This window comes from Solea senegalensis, linkage group LG7 (genome assembly GCF_019176455.1).
Source record: "Solea senegalensis isolate Sse05_10M linkage group LG7, IFAPA_SoseM_1, whole genome shotgun sequence".
In the NCBI taxonomy this organism is placed as follows: Eukaryota; Metazoa; Chordata; class Actinopteri; order Pleuronectiformes; family Soleidae; genus Solea; species Solea senegalensis.
The window spans coordinates 18,915,897-18,936,592 of NC_058027.1; the positions used below are offsets into that span (position 1 = coordinate 18,915,897).

Genomic DNA, 20,696 nt, shown 5'->3' on the forward strand with positions numbered 1-20,696 from the left:
GGGGGAGCTCTGACTTAATCCCCAAGGTGCCTCAAGAATATTCTCACTTGCCAAGGTTTATATATTCTACATATGCCTGTGTGTGTGTGTGTGTGTGTGTGTGTGTATATATATATAGAGGATCCTACCAGTGAAAGGTAGTAGTTTGGAAGAGTGAAGTACAGCAGCCTTAGGGTCAACATGTTACATGTTGGGTCAGGTGAACAATATCAAAGAGAAATATAAAATAAAGACATAATGACTCTGTGGCTGAGTCTCTTAACTCAAAGAGGATGAACTGTGATAGATGAAGAGACTGAGAGAAGAGCAAATACTGGCTAAACTACAGTGGCAAAACATTTTTTATGAATAGTTCCTCATTTTCAAAAGAAAATACACATATTTTCCCCCTTGCAGAGGCACAGGCATAAGAGTGGTATTGATTGTCACTTTGTCTTTAGTTCGTCAGATAAAGGAGATGCTACAGCCAGGGGCAAATGAGCTTACTCTGTCTCTATCTGAGGGCAACAGCAAAGTAAAACCACAACATTTCAATTTCATTTTTGTTTGTTTCAAACATACAAGAATTTGTTTACTTCAGATAGAGCCAGGCTTGCTGTTTCCAGTCTCTTGTTCTAAGCTAAGCTAAAAGCTACCACCTGCTGGTGATCTCTCACTTTTATACTACAGATCATTGTACATATATATATATATATGTTCCAAATTGTTCCTAAGATAATGGAAAATGCTCTCTGCGGCTTCTTTCTTTGAGAAGGGGGGTCTTCATTAATCTCTAATGTTCCAGAGAAATGTGCAAAACTTGAAACCACAGAACTGGCCCTACAATTATCGAGCGACAAGTTCAGTACAAGCTCACCACAGCTTTGAAATGCTGATTAACCACAGATACAAAAGGTCAGGTGAGAGATCCCCAAATAACCAAACTAAATTCAGTTTTCTGTTCATCTGTTTTTACCCTTTGCTTTCTGACCACAATGCTGTTCAAAAATGTTCCTGTTATAAGCAGTAGAGAGGAAAAAAAAAGTCAGAGTCAGTCATAAATATTAATCAGTGTGCATTGTGCAGCCCATTATACTCTACATCCTACAATCCCATTAACTTGTGTTGAATGGACCTTTTCAGGAAAATTGAAACTCATTTTTGGAGACTTGTGAAAGGAAGATGTCTTCAGAATAATATTTTAATTAACCAAAATAGCATTAACTGTTCAGTCACTGTTGAGTGCTACATACAAATGACTTGAACTGATTTGTAAGAGCAGAGCACTGATTATTTCTGACGTGCATTAATCCTTTTCACAAGGAATTTCTGCCCCATTCTCAAGAAGAAGGAATGTCGCAAACAATTCTTCAAAATGTGGTGACCTTAAGTTCAGCTAAGGCACAGTGCAATCTCAATCTCTTTTTGCTCAAAATTATACAGGAAACGGATCAGAATAAAGGGCTCAGCTCCGGACCCCTTAAACCTGACTATTACCAGGAAAAAAAAAAGGTTTCATTACTCCCCGCAAGCAAGTGGAAATGCAGTTAAATGTCAAACGGGCACCAAAATTTCACTGCACCTTCTGCTCTACATAAACTCGAACACTCACTCTAACCCATTTCACCCATCTGGTTATAGACTGCCAGTCGGAAGCCATTACATTTCCAAATGTACTTGTAATAGATTTTTACCTGCACTTCTGTTTGTCTGTCTGAATTTTTCACGAAAAACATGTGAATCAAACTGGTCGACGGCTTTGATTTGTATCCCATTGGTAAAGAAGTACAAGGTTTAGTGTTCTATTGTCTGATAACCTAACCCGAGCCTTTTGTTCATGCCACTCACGCTATCTCGCATGCCGACAGAGAGCGAGGAAGACTTTGACGACCTCAATGAGGCCGTTAAGCTGGTGAAGGAGGTGATCGCAGCAGTTGATAGCAAGGTGAACGAGCACGAGAAAAGACGCCGCCTGAAGGACTTCCACAGCCGCATGGACAGCAAGTCTATCATGATGACGAAGAACGGCCAGATCTTTGCAAGGGAGGATCTGCTGAGGAGGAGGCTGATCCATGACGGAGCGCTGCAGCTGAAGAACAGCCAGGGAAGATTAAAGGGTAAGGATGCTTGCTAATGTTCTCTCCATTTGACGTGGTTGTCTTTTTCTTTGTAAGCACTGACAATATAGAATATATTCTCTCTCATCCAGCCAAAACTGCTTTTTTCCCATTGATCTTCCAGATGTCCATGCTCTGCTCCTGTCAGATGTCTTTGTCTTCCTCCAAGAGAAAGACCAAAAATATGTATTCGCCATGCTGGTAAGATCCTGCTGTTATCTATCTGTCTCTCTCTCCTTTCGCCTCTTAGTGTGTCTCTTAACTCTATTTCTCCTATTTTCCTGTCTTTATGGTTTCCTTACTTTTCCTCAGTAAAAGATTTTGAGAGCACTGCCAGAAATGTCGTGCTCACACACACATGCACATTCTTGTATTTCTGTCCATTTGAAGACTTGCATTGACTTTCATTCATTTGGACAGCCCACTCAAGACCTTATCCCTAAACTGAACCATAACCAGTCAATGCCTAACTGTAACCTAACCACAATTCAGAAGTTAGACTCTGATTTATTAGGACTGAATAGAGGAAGAACATGTTGTTTTACATGGATGGCAGCCATGTGACCTTGGGAGTGAGCTTCAGGTCTGCAGTTTTACAAACAAAGTACACAGAGTAGAGTAGCAACAAAAGCAAAGGCCACACTACCTGATGTCAACCTTCAGCTTGCCCAGGTCAGTCCAGGAATGCTTCTATACTGAACTGCAGTCAAGTTAAGAATGCATTTCTGTACAGAGATCTCTTTCTTCAAACCTCAGACAGGAGACTGCTGGAAAAGCGCAGGGATGTGGTCAAACAGAACAGGAATTTAATAGTGGTTTGTGGTGTTTCTGGACTAAAAGGTGCTTTGAGGATGCAAGGACTGCTGATGTTGTCAATTGTGGACATAATGCTATTTAATTTTCTGTCCCCTTTATTCCACATCTGTCTGTCCGTCCTTGTCTTTGTTTGTCTGTCTCGCTTTCCCTCCCGTTTTCCTTCTCTCCTCACATAATTATCATTTTCTTCTCTCCCTCCCTCGCCCTTGTGCTCCGTCACCATTTCACTTCCCTCCCACTCTCTTCCGTGACCCTCCCACTGTTATCCTTTATTTTTTTTTTCCATTCTCCTCCCCTGTCATCTTCATCCATCCCTCCCCTTCCGCTCCACCTCTCCTCTCTCTGTAGGATCACCGCTCCACGGTCATTTCCCTCCAGAAGTTGATCATCAGGGAAGTCGCTAACGCAGAGCGAGGCCTGTTCCTCATCACAGCCGGTATTGAGAAGCCAGAGATGATCGAGGTCCTCGCCAGCTCAAAGGAGGAACGCAACACCTGGATGCACTTCATTCAGGAAGCTATGCAGTCAATGTAAGTAGTAACTGACACATGCAATTGTTATTCCCAAGCTTTTTGGTTGTTCCATTACTAATTTTTTTACCTGAGCATTTAAGTCCACACCTAGACCCTGACCTGACCCGCCCATTTACTCTCAATCATCACACTGATTACAAAACAATCTCTCCTCGTAAACTGCTTTTCATTTCATTCAAGTCTTGCGTCTTAGAGTTCAACCACATTACACTTGTGTTATAACCCAGGAGTTAGACAGAGCCCAAGACACCAGACAGTAATATACGGTAAGCTGCGACAGAACAGTGTGCTGTCGGGAGGATTAGTACTCTACTACCTGGGGATGGGATGTACTCAGACACAGTTAAATGCTGGATTGGCTTCAAGGACAGCTTACTATAAGCAGAGGATTTTTCCAGTACAGCCAACAGAGAGGAGAGACATTTAATACTCTGTTCCTCTTTTTCCTTGTCTGACTTTCATCACAATATAAAAACTGTGATCAAGCTATTGACAGGAATTGAGGAGAGTTAAAAATCATTTAAAATTTATTTTAATTATGGGTATTGTAGTATACTTATAGTATACTCAAGTCTACTCAAATCTGTTGATAATTATGTATTTATTGATACTTTCAGGGTCATTCTGTGCCGCAATATTAATGTTGTAAACAATGATTGTTTGGGCCTGAGTGAATTAATATATTCATTAAAATGATATATCACTTTTTTATTTCTTTACCTAGAGCTTAATCTAAGTTTAATACTCTCTGTACCTGTTGTTACAGGTAGTTGTATATGCAGACATACACATTGTGAATAGTGAAGATTTTTTTCCCAGTGTTATTTAAAGCTCTGGATTTTTGGTTGTACAGGGAAAAGGATGAGGATGAAGGGATTCCCAGTGAGACGGAAGATGACAAGAGACAACTGGAGACTAAAGCCAAGGAGATGAGAGGTGAGAGGAAAGGAAAAAAACTGGGATGAATTTGCTCCTAATATCACAACATGTGTTCTTCACACTCTCCCTCTCATTTCATGTCCGTCCGTCTCTGCTGGTCAGATCTGCTGAGGCAGAAGGATACAGAGATCTTGTCTCTGTTGGAAGAGAAGGTGCAGCTCTTTAGGGGAATGTGGGAGGGTTTGAATCCGACCGTTGAGGCCTGCCAGCCAGTAGAGCCTTTCTTCAGATCAGCCAGTAGCCTGGAGCCAGCCAGGGGGGCATCCATCATGAAGGATGCCCTGCAGGAAGGTAAGACAGAAAGAGAGTGTTTATCATATATGTGCTCTATATCAATTACATATTGTGCAATCTATGCTGTATGGCAGAATGAACAGAAGTGAATATGTATATGTATGTATATATGTATATATATGTATGTGTATATATACATATATATGTATATATACATATATGTATGTATATATACACATATATGTATATATATATAGTGCAGCAGTACCTAACTTTTTATCCACATATTTTATGGTAACATTGTAACAAAATCCTAAAAATGCAGATGTTGGTTCCTTAGAGCAGAGGTTTACAGACGGTAGAGGAGCTATGAGATGCCTTTTGTTGACATTGATGGACACAAACAACAGTGAATAGCCACTGCTATTAGCATTTCCTTAAAAAGGATATTTCTTCTACCATGAGTTTTAGTTTTCGTGTGGAAGGTTGCACCCCAACAAGTGTAGTAGTCGATGACCAACAGCTAGATGGGACGACTTTGTAAAATAAGAAGTTGTTTGTAGCAAAGAAAGACACCTGATCTTTCCGAGGTAATTTGGATATAATTGGCTTGTTTCTGGATCTCACCGTAGGGTAACTGCAGAAGTTTGACTGATGATGTAAAGAGAGTGTAAGAAAACATTAGAAGAGCCAGAGTGTGTTTTGGGATTTTATCACAGCTCTGCCTGGTACTTTGGCTGCTTTGCTCATCAAATGTTGAGAAGAAAGCAGTGTGAGCTGAGAAGTGAAATGAGACATTTCATATCGTGAGAATGAAATGAGGAGGAAAAACAAGAGAAGCATGCTGCATTCCTTGCATATAAAATTGACTTTGAATTTAAATTGAAGACGATCTGAAAAGTAAAATTCTGCAGAAAATACTGATGCAATAAGTATTATTCAAGCTTGAGTGGTAAAAAAGTCTTCTTAACATGTTTTTTTTCCTGCAGTTTGACTTTTTCAGATATTAAAAAACTTAATAAGACAAGAATGATATATATTGTTAGTTTTTTTTTTGCATTCTCATCATTGTAGTAACGATGCAGAATATTATACATTATATACAGCGTTGGGATTCATTTGCAGTGAGGCTGCTCAATCATAAAGCTCTATCTCTTGGCATGTTGAATCTACGAGTTCTGTTCAGTGCCGTTGCATTTTAAATAATAGACACTTTGTTTTTGTTGGGGTCAGCACTGTAAATATTGCAGGGAGGACTGACATATTCCTATGTACTGCTTCAGGGAAAGAGTGCTCACTGAAGAGATGTTTATGGTTAGGAAAATCCTGGATTTGTTTGAAGTTTGCATGATTGATACGTGTGCGACACTTAAAGGAGAGCTGTCTGGCCCTAATGCAGGAACGATTCATATAGGAGAGCTTGTGTAACAGTTTTCAGTTGAGGGTTTAGCTACAGTATTACAGAATGTATTTTTCACCTCCTCTCCTCCCTCTAAAGCCTCGGGCTGTAATTGTCCATATTTGATATGTGAATTGGCTGCGGTAACGTCATTTCTTCTCGTTATTATGTTTTACTGAGAATACACATCCGCCAAAAATGTCTGTGCTTCTCCATATTTTCACCAGAAAGGTCAGGGTCCTGTATGCTCATTCCACATCTAAGCACAGTAGTCTGTATGTATATGTATGCAAGTATAAAATATGATATGGGAAGATGAAGACATTTAACTTTTTGTAAAACAAACAGATTGTCAGTTGTTGCTTAGCAACTGCAGCCTATACCAGGTCGAGTGCCTGGTGGGATTCATGAGTGCAGAGCAGAACTGTAACACAGTTAGCTAGGATAATTCATTTACTGACCTGCACATTGATGTTTGTGTGTGTGTTTGTGTGTTTGTGTGACAGTGGAGAAATTGCAGGCACTGGTGAATGGCAGCCTGGGTGGGGCGATGGCCAGTGTCCAGGAGGGAGGAGGAGGAGGAGGAGGAGCAGGAGGAGGAGGTGTGGGGCCAGTGTGTTTGCCTCGCCGGGCCGAGACGTTCGGAGGCTTTGACAGCCACCAGATGCACAGTAGTAAGTGTAAGTCTGCCTGCTGCTGTTCTGTGTTTCTTCAAAAACTGCATATTTGAACTTTTGGTATTTTGGTAAAATATCTGGAAGGCCTGTTACAAATTCCAAGAGGACATTTTATTTATTTATGTATTTTATAATATAAAATTAAGTAATTAACCTTTTTATTAACCCCCAAAAGCTCAACATTTTAAAAAAACAAGGTCACTCTTTCCAAATTAAATACATTTAATTACCATAGCAACAAAACTGAGAATCTAAATTTGTGCCCAAACAACAAGGAAAAGCCCACATTTGAAGAAAGCAATCATAACAGAGCTGTCCATGGTTCTGAAACAACACCTCAACATAGTCACTTGGGGCAAATAGCTGCGTTTTGTTTCACCCATGATATAAAGTACATCTTTATAGAAGCTCTTTTTTGAAAGGGCCAAAACATCCAACTGTGGGGGCCAAGCCCCCTAAAGCCTCATTGTGGCGTCGGGTCCAGATTGACTTTTAACTGTTGAACACACTGAATTCTTCTCACGTGCTGGTCCACACAACTGCATCGATGCATCGACAAGTGACTGGACTTCAAACGGCACTCGCGCTGCTGGAAGCTCAGCATGTAAAATATTTCAGTTTTGCCCCTAAAACTAATCTTTAGCAATCGCTTCCCACAACACCCCTCTTCTGTGCAGTTAGATAAAACATTTTAGACAGGGGCTTGGAAGGGAGAGCTGATATTTCCAAAGGGAGACAGAGCCCGGAGCGACACCTCTGAACTGATGGCTCACTAAACCACAGTGGGACACTTCTAACATCGTGGCAATAGTCCACACATCTATCAGTAGAACTGATGTGAAACAATAACAGTACAACAGATTTTTACCAGTGTAGCATTTTGAAATGACATTTTTAACCTTTATTTTATTCAAGCAAGCAAGTTCAGTTGTCCTTCAACATATGGAACTATTTATTATTAATTCGTAAATAAACCTTATCCGTAGATCACAGCTGAGAACCACTTATATTAATGTCACAATAATGATCAAGCAGGTTGTTCGCGTAATCTCGGAAGAAAGATGACATCAGCTGGTTAATGGTCACAGCAGCTGTCGATGCAGATTTTATGGGTTCACTTCAAAAGCTCATTGTTACCGTCGCCTCATGTGTTGCTCCTCTCGTCTGTCAGCCTGGTGTGTGCTTTTCAGTTCCTCAAATGATGTCGAATATCAAGACATTTTCCATAAACGGGATCATTTTCTTCTAAATTGCTTTTCATCACCGAAGAGAAAACCGTGGTCTTGAATGAGGAGCATGTAATATCAGGAGCCTGAATAATAGTAGAAAAACCTCGCTGTATTATCTGTCAGTTTTTGACACTTTCATCAGCTCACACCCGATGTCTGCTCTGAAGCAACTAATACAAAGTTTCAGCTGTGAGTTTTTTTTCCTGATTGATTTTTGTCCTTGCGGGTGGTAGTTGATGTGTGGAGTGACCAGCTGCAGGCTGGAGTTCATGTCAGAGTTGTAATGGACATCTGCGGATATATCATCGGTGCGTCTGAGGACATGATGAACAGAAAATATGACACTTATTGATATGTGTCATATTGAACAATAACATTTAACATTTAATTGTCTCTCTAACTGGCTCATTTCACATATCTATTTTTATCAGTGAGAGATGGTTTCAGTGTGTAAAATGATTATGTATCTGTAAATGTGGATTAGTTGCTGCCTGACTCATCTGGTCTCCCGTTGGCCTCCCTTTTATGTCAGGTGGAGACAGAGACGAGGGTGAGGATGCAGCAGGAGATCTGCGCAGGACGGAGTCTGACAGTGTTTTAAAAAAGGTCAGTATTGTCACCAGCCAATTATTTTTGACTCTAAAGCCACTGCACCACCCACACCTCAATGAGAACTTGAGGCCATTTGTTGGCAAGCAGCATTTATCCTCCAACATTAACAATACCATTAAGATAAACTACCTGCTGCTCTTCCTCCAGTGAATTAGCCTCTTGACTTATCCTGCAAGGTTGCATCGCTAATGATGACTAACACTTGTATAAGAACAGTTGATGGAAATGATGGATCATCTTTAGCTACCTGCGTCTGAATGCCTGCCTTTATTTTTAGGCATTTAACCTGAGCACACGCGCATGTTTGTTACTTGAGTGTTTTAGTCTAGCCAAGCTAATGCCGTGCAAGGTTTTGTCTCAAAACCAGGAATCATGTCATGTTTTGAGTCTGAACTTGATTTCTCCCAAGTTTTTGGTTTCTTGTCATATCCACATTGTTTTTATTTTTGAAAGTGGAAAATACATATTTAGAGATTTAACACAGCCACAAGACTTCTGTATGACTTTATTAGTTGTTCATCATCATGATCTGATACAGCAAGCGCCCACATATTATAATCACATTTTTATTCATACTGTACTTTATGCATCCTCACATACATTGACTATACACACATAATGAGACACACCAGCAGATGTGCGTGTATGGGAGTGTTAATGTGTGTGTTTGTGTTTCTCTGCAGGGAGGAAACGCCAACCTACTGCTACTGTTGAAGAGGAACAGTGAGGTAATACTGACTTCCTGTCTCTGTAATTATATTAGAGCAGCGTTGACATGGAAACTGTCCAAACCCTGTGTCAGCATCATCGTTAGCGGCATCAATAATCATATTAGGTCAAACTGATGTGGCGGTAGTGGTAGTAGTAGCTGCATGCTAGAAGTTTTTATCAGTTGTGTCAGTAGATTTTGTTCCATTTTTTAAAAACGCACACAAATAACATGACAAGCTAAATTGCTCAAAAAGGGCTTTGTAAACACTCATGGTTATTCATTGTATTCTAATAGGAAAAATTATAAATAAAAGAAATGTTATGTAAAATAGATCCAATTTAAGCAATTCGTCTTCTTGTTTGGTAACAGTTTTAATAATTAATTTCTGTAAAAGTAAGAAAGGTAATGGTTAGTTCTAATGAACTGCCACATTAAAAATGTAACGCCTAAATGACAGTGGCAGTTTAATAGGCATTGAGATAAAATTAAATGTAACATATTAACTTACAAAATATGCAACTGTGTGATCTGGTGATTAATTTCAGTCTAGTTCTTATGCAGGCTCCACTGATCTTTTCTGTGGGATATTCTGCACATGTGCTGTTTTATTTGTTATTTTGTGCAGCTCCACATTAACATTAACTCTGGGTCCTGGCAAACATTGTTGGCTGCTGAATGCTCAGTGGCCTTGTCTGTTTGTCACTGTTTGAATGGTCACACGTCACCCTGAACCGAGTTTGGTTACGTGTTGGATTAGTCTTGCGCCGGGGAATTCATATTACAATGAATCCACTGCTTTCACTTAAATGAAAAAAAAAAAAATAGAGCCAATGTTTAAAATGAAGTGCTGCTACCATTTGTGGCATATTTTAACAAGCAAAGTCAAGGGCAGCATAAACATCTGACAGTGTTCCCAACTCAACAGCATTTTTCTCCTACTAAAGAAAGAAAAAGTACAGAAATGGTGGTTTGTGGTTATGTAGTACTCAGTGGATTCTCTTTTCCAACAGCAGGTTCTTCACAGTGTCTCCAATCTGCACCTCCTTCTCAGCACTCTGCAGGTAAGACGTTTTGCTTACAATGTTCTACTGTGCTCCAGATCAGATTCTGTGAGGCTTTAGCTCTTAGTGTCAGCTTTTCTTCAAAAAATATCTGAATGTGTCCAAACTAATGTGAGGTGTGAATATGGTCCTCTCTTATCCAGGCAGTGGTGGTCCAACAGGACAGTTTCATAGAGGAGCAGCGACAGGCCCTGAGCGAGCGCACGGCCTCCTGCGCGTCATTGTCTCGGCCGTCCTCGCGGCCCAGCTCCCTGATTGAGCAGGAGAAGCAGCGCAGCCTTGAGAAGCAACGGCAGGAGCTTGCCACGCTTCAGAGGCAGCAGGCAGCTCATGCTGAGGAGAAGAAGAGAAGAGAAAAGGAGTGGGAGCTCAGGGAACATCAGATGACTGACAAAGAGGTGCTGCTGCACATACAGGTACCTATTGTTTTCGACTTTTTCCGTGTCTTTTTATGTGGGTCGTACCTGTAAAATGACACTGTAGCTGTGTGTCAGGATCTTAGTGAGTCGTGGAGAGCTCTGTTGTGATCACATGCTGCCTTCAAAAATAAACCTTTGGCTGAAAAATGTTACATTTTCTTCAGCTGAAAGTTGAGTTTCACTGAGAGCAATTTCTCTGAGGGGAATCCATAGACACTGGAGTAGTACAGGTTTGCCATGGGTCCTTGAAATCCTTGAAAAAAAAAACTGCCCTAAATAGACATGGGCCATTGAAAGTGCTTGACTGTTGTGCATGAAAGAAGTTAAGTTGATTTAGGTAAATGGCTTCCACTGTCAATGTGCCTCTGTTTGTTACACACCACCTACTGTTTAATGCGTCTTGCATTGCTTGATGTATGAAGATTATGCCTTTGCAGAAGAAACGTCGAGTCATGGTTACGGGCATTGTTGTGAACACTGTCCACTGTCAGACAGAGATTGCATGCAGAACAATGAGCGAGCAACGTTGAGCAAGAGAGAGCAAATTACGAGATGTCTGGGAAATGCGAATTCCAAGATCTCTGACTCACCAGAGAAAATGACAAAGACTGACTTGCCCAAAGATCCCAAGGACAATCACTTGGCCAGAAGCAGAGCGTGCTGCAAATCAATAGAAGTGGATGTCATGGGCGAGGCAGCTCTTACAAGTCACCCACCTCTCGCAAACTGTGTCAGCACATGCAGTCCTTGAATTTGAGGAAATCGGTCCTGGAAAGTCATTGAAAAGTCCTTGAATTGGATGTCAAACAAGGTGTGGGAACCCTGGTAGTGGTAGAAAAGTCTAAGAATTGAAGAAAGCTTTATTTGTCAATGTATAGAATGCAACAAGAGACAAAACATAGTCATTTGAAAAAGGTTGCAGACAACAATGGACGGACACAACGTTAACCCTGTCATCTTTAACTCTGTCATCTCGGCTCGCACACATGAAATAAATCATGAATAAATACTATAATGTCACCTATTACTTTGCAGACCGCCATTTTAGAGCCTCCCTAGAAGGGACCACATTTGGATGAGAGAGAGAAGTGAGGAGCTGATGTTAATAAGAGCGTGAGGAGGACAGACAGTTGTCATTCACAGCGAACCCAAGGTCTAAAGTGTGCTGTGGTTTATTGTCTGTTTTGCTCTAAATGGGACTGTAATTTACAAAATCCTGCTCTATTGAGACCATGAACCTCTCAGGAACATGTTTAATTTCTATTAAATGAGTTGCACTTCTTTTGCATCCAGTGTAGTCACCTGTCCCAAATGCCACTCAAGCAAATACAGGTCTCAGGCACCTCAGTATTGGCTTATATTTCTGTACCCTGGGATCATGTCCAATTATATATATATAGTCCATTTGTACAACCAGCATGCTAACACAAGTGCCTGGCTTTTAGAGATGCTGGTTGTTGGCTGAATAACAAGGTCATATGGGCTCCCTATAAAAAGTGCAGTCTCTTGCCTATTTGAAAGTACTCTCCCAGCAGAAGCTTGCTGCTGTGTTTTACAGTTACCTTGGCTCACTTTTCATGTCAGAGTTTCAGTTTGCCAAAGTTCTACTGCAAAGGCCTGCATTCTTTCCTTTAAATGCTTGATGCTGCAGAACCAAAAGCAGTGGAGAGAAAAAAAGAGGAAGAGGAAAAGGAATGTTGTTTTCCTTTGCGCTTTCCCAAAAATCAGATGTTAATTAATGCTTTAGTAGGTTTCTTCTATACAGTATGTGATATTACGGGTTTTCTAGCAAAAAAGTTCATGTAATAACAATGTTTTTGTCTATATTTACAATAGTACATCATTTTCAGTTATGAACTGCACAGTTTCTACTGAATGACGCCTCAGTGAGATGTTACAATCCACGAAAAAAAAGTGTCGATTGACTAACATCAAAATGAAAAACTAGAAAAAGAAAAGATGTTGAACGAGAGAGAGTGAGGTCAGTGTACGTTGGCTCCTCTTCTTTGGTTGCCTGACTTGCTAAGAAGAAAACCACAACCTTGAGATAGATTGAATTTCTAAAAATGGGATTACAAACAAATTAACTTTCCCTCTGGTTATAGTGCACATTAACACAAAATCATTTATCAAAATTATTGTTGGCGAAAAAACTGCACTCAACACAAATTGCAATTAGGCTCCTACTCTAATTTTTCTTTTTTTATTTAGCCTTCTGACTATATTCTGTGTGTCTGTCCAACCGTGGTTGCTGTCGACTGTCCATGTCAGTGGTCAAAGTTTTATCTCTCTGTCTATCTCATCAATGATTTCGAAGGCCTGAACAAACGTATGCGTCCTTGACCTGTATCATTTTAATAAATCCAACATTCCTCTCACCCACTGCAGGAGGAGGAGGTCGTAAAGCAGCACAAGAAGCTGGAAGAGGACAAGCAGGAGCTGCAGAGTAGGAAGGAGGAGTACCAAAAAGACCTGGAGAGGCTTCGTGACGCACAGAGGAAACTTGAGAGGGACAGGGAGGCCGTGCAGCAGCAGCTCGACAAGATGGAGCAGCTTCGTCTGGCTGAGGTAAGCGGGGATACATTAAGAGTCATAATGGTGAGTAATAGCGTGATCTGTTGCTCCCTGCAGGAGAACTGGCTCCTTTGTCGTCCCCTTAGCCGCACTGACACTTATTGAGCCGGGAAGAATTTAGTGTTTTACACTGTGACACCTCAGCAGTAGATACCTACTGTATTTTGCAGGCTTTCACTTGTGTCCTTTCTGAAAGTGTGAAATGTAAAGGTATCTTGACATGATAAGGTTCCTGGGCCAACACTTTTTTTCATTTTCCACCATTATACCGTTGTATATATGCTCATGCTTTATTCATAGTAAGCTTGCAAAAACAAATTCAGTTACAGATGTAGAGAGCAGCTGTTCTTCAGTCTAACCTCTGTCTTGTTACTTCCAGAGGACTCCCTCGACGACGTCTGATGAATCCCATTTCCCCGGCTTCTCCCAGTCTCTGGAGGCCGACCTGCTGGAGCTCTCCCCCTCGTCCTCCTCCTCCCTGCCCAGGATGCAGCCCCAGCAGTCCAAGCCCAAAGGAAAAAGCCTCAATCCCTTTTCCTTATCCTCCACCAACACCAACCTCAAGGGCGGTGAAGCCAATAACCAGATCTCTAAGGGTCTGCTGCATCTGGCCAAGAGCAAGAGCAAAGAGGGGAAGGAGAAGAAGAAGAAGAAGGGCAAAGCGGGGAGTAAAGAGACAGCAGGTAGAGAATCAGCATCAGAATTTATATTTAGTCGAATTATTCAGTGACACGTGAAGTTTGATTATCAGACCAGAAAGTAACCCAGGCTCAATATCTGTCAATAATTTGACAGTGTTTGAATCTAGTAGTTATATATGTAAAAAAAACAAAAACAAAGAGTAGCTTATACTGTATATTGTATATACTGCCCATCAGCTTTTAGAGATTAGTTCATTCAGTCATACTGTATTTATATTTTTTATATTTGTTTTTTTTTTTGTTTGGGGATTGGCTCTAACCACTCTATCAAATTCAGCAGCAGGGAATGAATGAATGAATACATACCTGATCACATGATAAAACAATAGACAGCCCATCCCATAAACACACAAAGCAAATAAAACAGAATATGAGGAAACACCACTTATATGATATATAATATATAATACAATCATAAGTAAAGAAAATAGCAATTGAAATATACAAATGTAGTAAAATAGACCAATAATACATTTACAATAATTAATAGTCACAGAATAAATATGTATTTGTTGAAACGGAGCTTCTAATATTTAATAATAATAAAAGAGATGGGTTTTTAATTTCCCGTGGTTTCTCACTGCAGCTCAGAGTAACGTGTGGAGACAATGCAATGATGATTGGAAATGAAAATGAAACCCCCCGATGTCTTTTATTGGGAAAAAAATGATCTACACACTGTTAAATATTTCAGATGAACCTCATCAGGCAGTAACTACTTTTCTACTCTCTTATCTGCTTTGGCAGCAGAGAATCGGAGTCTGTCAGTAACTGGAACTGTCGCATGAACATTACACGTTTGTTTGTCGTCGCACTAACAAAAAAGAAAGATGTGAGTAGCCTGGGAATGTCTTAGGTCATTTGTGCAAACCAAAGTACCAAAGTATGACTCTTCTTTGAGCCATAAGTACTTAAGTTTCTCACTGAATCAGCATTTCTCAATTCCTTAATGGAACACGCTGACAGCACAGTTTGCCTTGTTGAAGGGTTTGATCAATATGAAGCAGGATGATGCTGCTCACTAAACATCCCCGGAGAATAAACGTTGCAGCTAATTAACAATCATAAAAAACTTCTCATAAGGTGGAATGTTCAGGAATGACTCCTCTCTTCTCTGCCTTCCAGATCTTCAGCACCACCTAGAGCCTCCTCTGGATGGAGAGATCTTCTTCTGTTGATCATCATCATCATCAGCGCCGCCACGCCGTTCTTGACTTACAGAGCAAGGTGTTGCTACAGTTCACCATCAGGCTTTTTGGGCACCTTTTGAAAAAGCGACAGTTAAATAAAAGTGGTATTTAAATAAAATACCACTCATTTTTGGGTTATGGCGTACTTCAAATGCAGACCCTGGATTAGCCGTGCACATTTAAATATTATCTTTACAAAAATCCAGTTTCCTTTTTCCAAATTTTCATTTTGATTTCTTCATTTTGAAGAAAATCCACTGTATTTTATAGGCTGCCTTCCTGTGTTAATGGTCTCTTATGTCCTCAACCAGCCCATTTCGTTCAGTCCTGGTATTATTTCCAACATGAACGTGCTGTTGACACGTCTTCACGTATCCAAATGCCACTTTGAATTAGATAAATGCCAGTGTTTCACTGGAAAAGTCTCGCTCCTAATCATAGGTTTCATTGATAACCGTTTAGTGAAACCACAGAGGTTTGTGTCCCACATTTCTAAATCAATGTTTTCAGTGTGTTTTGTTTTTGCTTTTTCTCCTCCAGTATTTCCGTCATAAATGCCTCGGTATAAATCCACGTCGAAAGAAAACTGGAGCTTGATATTTCATTACTCATGACTCGAGGAAGCGGACGTGATTACAGGCTCTGCGTCTGTCCCCAGCTTACGAGGCGAACGCTAACTTCAATAATGCTCGACAATGATTTAATACCATCAATCTTGTTCCTTTGGTGAGGTTTCATTTCATTTGAATATTGCTCATCTCCGCGCTGCAGCGAGAATGCTTCAGTTTGTGCGTATGTGTATTTTCCCAGACTCAATAGTAATGAGGGGTTTAAGCCATATCTCATGGTGTCTAATGGCTCAATTCATATCCTTTAGTGTGTTTTAGAGCCGTGGATGGATATTAGCTTGATCCTCCCTTTATCTGCCTGTCAGTGAGCTTTTATGCTGCCCTCTTCTTTCATCTGAACATTGACAAGCATGTGTGTTTCTTAATTGCACGTGACTGTAGGAAGCACACTGATGGCCTCCGTTACATAGTCCAAGTTTATCTTTCATCCTCCCCCTTTTTTTTAACCTCTCATAATCGACGCACAAGGCTAAAAGTTAGGGGAGGAAATGAGAGAGGACGTTAAATTAAAATTGTGCGATCAGTTCTGACTCAGCGACACACATCGCCGTCGTCAAGCACTTTGGTATTATTTGGTATTGGTAATGTGTTGATTTTCCATTAAATATATAGATATTCTTTGGAAGTTGGTAACACACACGGACGCACATGAAAAGCAACAATGATCCAAAGCGAGTTCATTTGTTAAGTGCATAATGGAAGCTCCGTTTCTTTCTTTTTTTGTTAGTGTCAAATTAAAAAAAAGGGGCTTATAGGTTTTATGTTCTGCAAAGTTTCCAAGGTGACGTGTCCTTATGTTTTAAAGCTACGTTTTAGCCCCGACAAAGCCCATAGTGGGCCAAACAACTGCCTGCTGGACAGGTAGATGTATACAGAAAACAAATCAATCGGTCCTTTCCAGTGAGTAACACGGCAGCGTCACTGATCTCTGCTGCCTCTTTTGTCTAATGTTAAAGTGCTCGATCGTTAACTTTATGTCTGCGTTGAGGATTTGACTTCATGTCATGGCTGGTTTATTACAGTGTGTCTTCTAAGGGGCTTACAGGGCCAGCCAATTAGTTGCTTCATGTCTTTTGTTTATGGCTTCGGTGTAATCCTGTCAAAGAAACGTGAGACAAATGGGCTTCTTTCTTTCTCTGTTGTGTTACTTGTCGTTTGACCACTTGGGAGTACTGCACCTACGACTAAATGAGATTCACCCCTTACACGACAACAACAAATATCATTATTTGTTATTAGTGTGTTCTCCCCGCTATGCAAAATTGACACATTTTTTTCTCTCTGCGTGTGTTTGCCGTACAGAGACAACGCGATGAGCAATGGGCTCTCTGATATTTTCCCCTCAGCATTCATAATTGACTGCAGAAACAAATAAGTTGTCAGAGATTGTAATTGGTTATTCAGTGAAACCAGTCTGCAGCAGCTTTAATATGGGAGGGGGGCGGGGGAGAGGGGCGGGAGAGAAGGTTGGAGCAACCGGGCAGAACCACAAACCTCTCTGTACGGGACAATCAGCAGACGCGAGTCAGGAAAATGAACTCTTTACCCGATGATGATGGGCCTGTCCATAAGATGAGTGTGTCCATCAGGTGAAGCCCTGCGTAGCCTTAAATCTTAACAATAAAATGCACTAGAGTAGAACCTGGAATCTTTTCAGGAGGGAGAGAGAGAGAGACGGAGAGAGGAGAGCTTTTATACCTCGGCTTTGAAAACGAAGGAGACGTTTGTACTATAAAAGTGGTACACAATTGTTTTACTCTCAACATTGTAAAAAAGAAAAAAAAAAGAACGAAAAAAAAGGGCAAATGTGTAAATATGGTTTCTGTATAAAACAAATCAAATGTAAAAGACTTGTTCCGTTTGTGATTTCATGCAACATTTTTGTAAGGATATTTTATTTATGTTTTATTCTCACCTGTGCGGTGAAAAACAATGTAATGTCATATTTCTCTCAAAATGATAATAAGAATAATGATAATAAAAAAACAAAACAATGATTGACTTCCTTACTTTTATGTTAACAGCTACACATCATCACAGCGTGAACTTACACCTTTCCTTTTTTTCCAGAGGTCGGCGGTCAGTGGATAAAACTGTCCGATGGACTGAGGAAAGATTGGGGAATAAAAAGATGCACTGTTTTAGTTTGAACTTCTTTAATGATCCATAAATGAAATTATTTTTATTTTAATATATGGGGTACATTTTGCAAAAAAAAAACACATTTGTCCTGTTGCCATGTAATTGCAGTGTTTGGCAGCATCTGCACATGATTCGTCCCCTGGCCTCGTGTGTGTGGTGATCATTAAGCTACAGTGTCTGTTCAGTGTCTTCCCTTTGGGGAGGCTCCAGCTGCAGTGTTTTTAATGTCTTATGTGATCGTAAACAGAATATCTTCTCTCTCTATATGTATTGCCCACTAAGAGGATTCCGAAGGGCATTTGTCAAGATTGTCTCATATACATACTCAGATACATCAGTAATGAATAGTTTTAGTTAAAGTTAAGTAACTTTAATGCAGGGCCACACGGTGGGTGTAGTGGTCAGCGTTCTTGCCTTTGCAGCAAGAATACCCGGGTTTGCGACCCGGTCGGAACAAGGACATGTTCTCCCTGAGTGTGTGTGTGTTTATTTGTACCCAAATGTTTAAATGCACTTTTGTAAGTCGCTTTGGATAAAAGCGTCTGCTAATTGACATGTAATGTAATGTAATGTAATGTGTGTGTGTGTGTGGGTTCTCATGTTTCCTCCTACTTTCAAAAAAACATGCAATATGGGGATTAGGTCAATTGGACAAGATTGAAATTGGAGCGGATGGTTGTTGGTCTCCATATGTGGCCCTGAGGTTGAGGATTTTTCAGTGAGGCACTGAGGGCCCTAGTACATGGCTGGCAATGAAGAGCCGGCACTGGCAACTATTCCCAGAGCTAGAAGTCCCGAAGTTGTCACTACAATCGAGGATTTTGAGAGAAATCTCAGAAAAGTGGAAGAAGAGACGGCTTCTAAGTATATCACGTACAAGAAACAACTCAATTTCAGGGGAAAGAGCACCCCGGGGTTTAGGGTTAGGCATGGAGAAGAAGTGAGGTTAGGGTTAGGGCCAAGATGACCAGGTAAGGCCATATAACAACTCATTGTCGCGGTAAAAGCTGTATTTTGTAGGCGTCGATGGCCATATTGTTCAGTCCTTGGGCCTGCGTACTACGGCCCTCAGTACATCACTTCTGGCACCAAAGTCCTCCTAAAAATCCTCAACCCCTGTGATGGACTGACCTGATCTGTCCAGGGTGTGACCCTGCCCTTTGCCCTATATCAGCTGAGATTGGCACAGGGGCCCCCACGGACCCTCATGAGGAGGATAAATTGGTAGAAGATGGATGGACGGATGGAACTTTAATACAACAGACCCTGTTCATGTCAATTTAATGTCAATATACACCTCCTGCAGCACACCTGAGCATTCCCCCTTTTGGGACTCGGAACTTGAACCCCAAATGAAGTCAAAGGCAAGATCAACTCCTATAATTGATGAGTCTGGACGCAGTTGCCTACAGCTGGAAATCCAAAAGATAATGGAGCACACTAAGATCAGTGACTGTTTTGTTTTGAGTTACAATCAAAGCAATTTTTATAAATCTTTTATATATATTTTATAAAAAATTTTGTCCCTGTGTCTGATGCAATTAGATTGCTGTCCCTAAACTCTGTAAATGGTTTGATTTCCTGTTCCAATAGAGGCTGCACTGCTGTTTGAGCATCACTGCCAGGGGAAAAAAGCTGACAACAATCTTGATGGATAGACAGCAGTGCAGGGCGCACAGCAGCGCTCGTACCTGCTGATAAATAAAGAACCAGCTGCTTTAATCTCTTCACTCCACACTGCAGACAGTCTCCGTTCTGCTTGCTCAACCCTGCAGCGTTTTGCCTCTGGAAACCTCGACTGTATGAGTTTTTGCAAACACTTTTGTTAACTGCAGGATCTTGTGCATCACCCCTGGTTCATCACTATCCCATCGCTCCACATTACTGCACAGCTCCCGACTTATCATTTGATCTGTACGATTTCTCTTCAGCCCTTTCAAATTTGTTCAAAGTTTTTCTCGGTTTATATATATATATATTTACAGTATATATATATAAATATATAAGCCCCAGAGACAAAACGTGATAAGACCAAACCAGGCTTGATAGGGTGCAGGGTAAACTGTGTTTGTCACAGCAAAACATTGTAAAAGTTAAAGACTTTATTTCATTTGAGGTCCCCACACACACAAGTGAAAGTTGTGCAGCGGTAGCCGACATTTGCAAGTAAGATGCAACAGCAGTAAACCAGATAACCTCATCCACTTCTGGTTGTCATGGTGATAAAGCTACCGAGACATAGGGCAAGCTGCTGTTGCAAAACAGTGAAAAAAGATGGAAAAGGAAACATTCTCAGATTTCTTAATTCTCTGTCGGGGAGACCGAGACTGTCGACTCGAACTTACTTACTTAGTCCACTTTATAGCTCAGAAACAGCTTAAAATAAAACTAGTATCTCAGTAGAAATGTCCCCAGTTTACAGCTCTTCTAAACAAAAACACTGCTTGGTGTTTCTTTCAGATGATTTTGCGTCTTCTTTCAGGGTCTGTTAAGTGTTTTGTTGTTTGTTAAGTGCTGTCCTCGTTTGCCTCTTCACTGTTTTCCCACCAGTTTTCTGCCTCACCTGTTTCTCGTTTGCTAATCAGTCATCTACATTGAAAGCCTTGTGTTCCGCAGTTGGAGCTGTTGGCATCAAGATGCTGTGCTTTCCTCCGTCTTCCTGGATTTTGACCCCCTTGTTGCCTGAGCTTTATACTTTTCTGAACGTTCTTTCTTTCTTTCTTTCCTGTTGGA

General features: G+C 40.8%; 1 protein-coding gene across 9 annotated transcripts in view; it reads left to right on the forward strand.

Annotated features, from left to right (window-relative positions):
- The window catches only part of LOC122772053 (A-kinase anchor protein 13), a 90,395-nt gene extending 72,580 nt beyond the window's left edge, over positions 1-17,815 (forward strand). For 5 of the 9 annotated variants that reach the window (XM_044029704.1, XM_044029709.1, XM_044029710.1 and 2 more), the window contains 13 exons: positions 1,848-2,096; positions 2,221-2,297; positions 3,261-3,442; positions 4,299-4,381; positions 4,487-4,675; positions 6,524-6,697; positions 8,456-8,529; positions 9,219-9,263; positions 10,258-10,308; positions 10,452-10,724; positions 13,113-13,295; positions 13,681-13,984; positions 15,128-17,815. In XM_044029704.1, the coding sequence (XP_043885639.1) occupies positions 1,848-2,096; positions 2,221-2,297; positions 3,261-3,442; positions 4,299-4,381; positions 4,487-4,675; positions 6,524-6,697; positions 8,456-8,529; positions 9,219-9,263; positions 10,258-10,308; positions 10,452-10,724; positions 13,113-13,295; positions 13,681-13,984; positions 15,128-15,180 (1,937 nt within the window). In that variant the 3' untranslated portion in view covers positions 15,181-17,815. The remainder of the gene's footprint in view (positions 1-1,847; positions 2,097-2,220; positions 2,298-3,260; positions 3,443-4,298; positions 4,382-4,486; positions 4,676-6,523; positions 6,698-8,455; positions 8,530-9,218; positions 9,264-10,257; positions 10,309-10,451; positions 10,725-13,112; positions 13,296-13,680; positions 13,985-15,127) is intronic. The other 4 variants (XM_044029706.1, XM_044029711.1, XM_044029708.1 and 1 more) reach the window with 3 other exon arrangements.
- Positions 17,816-20,696: the final 2,881 nt, after the last annotated feature.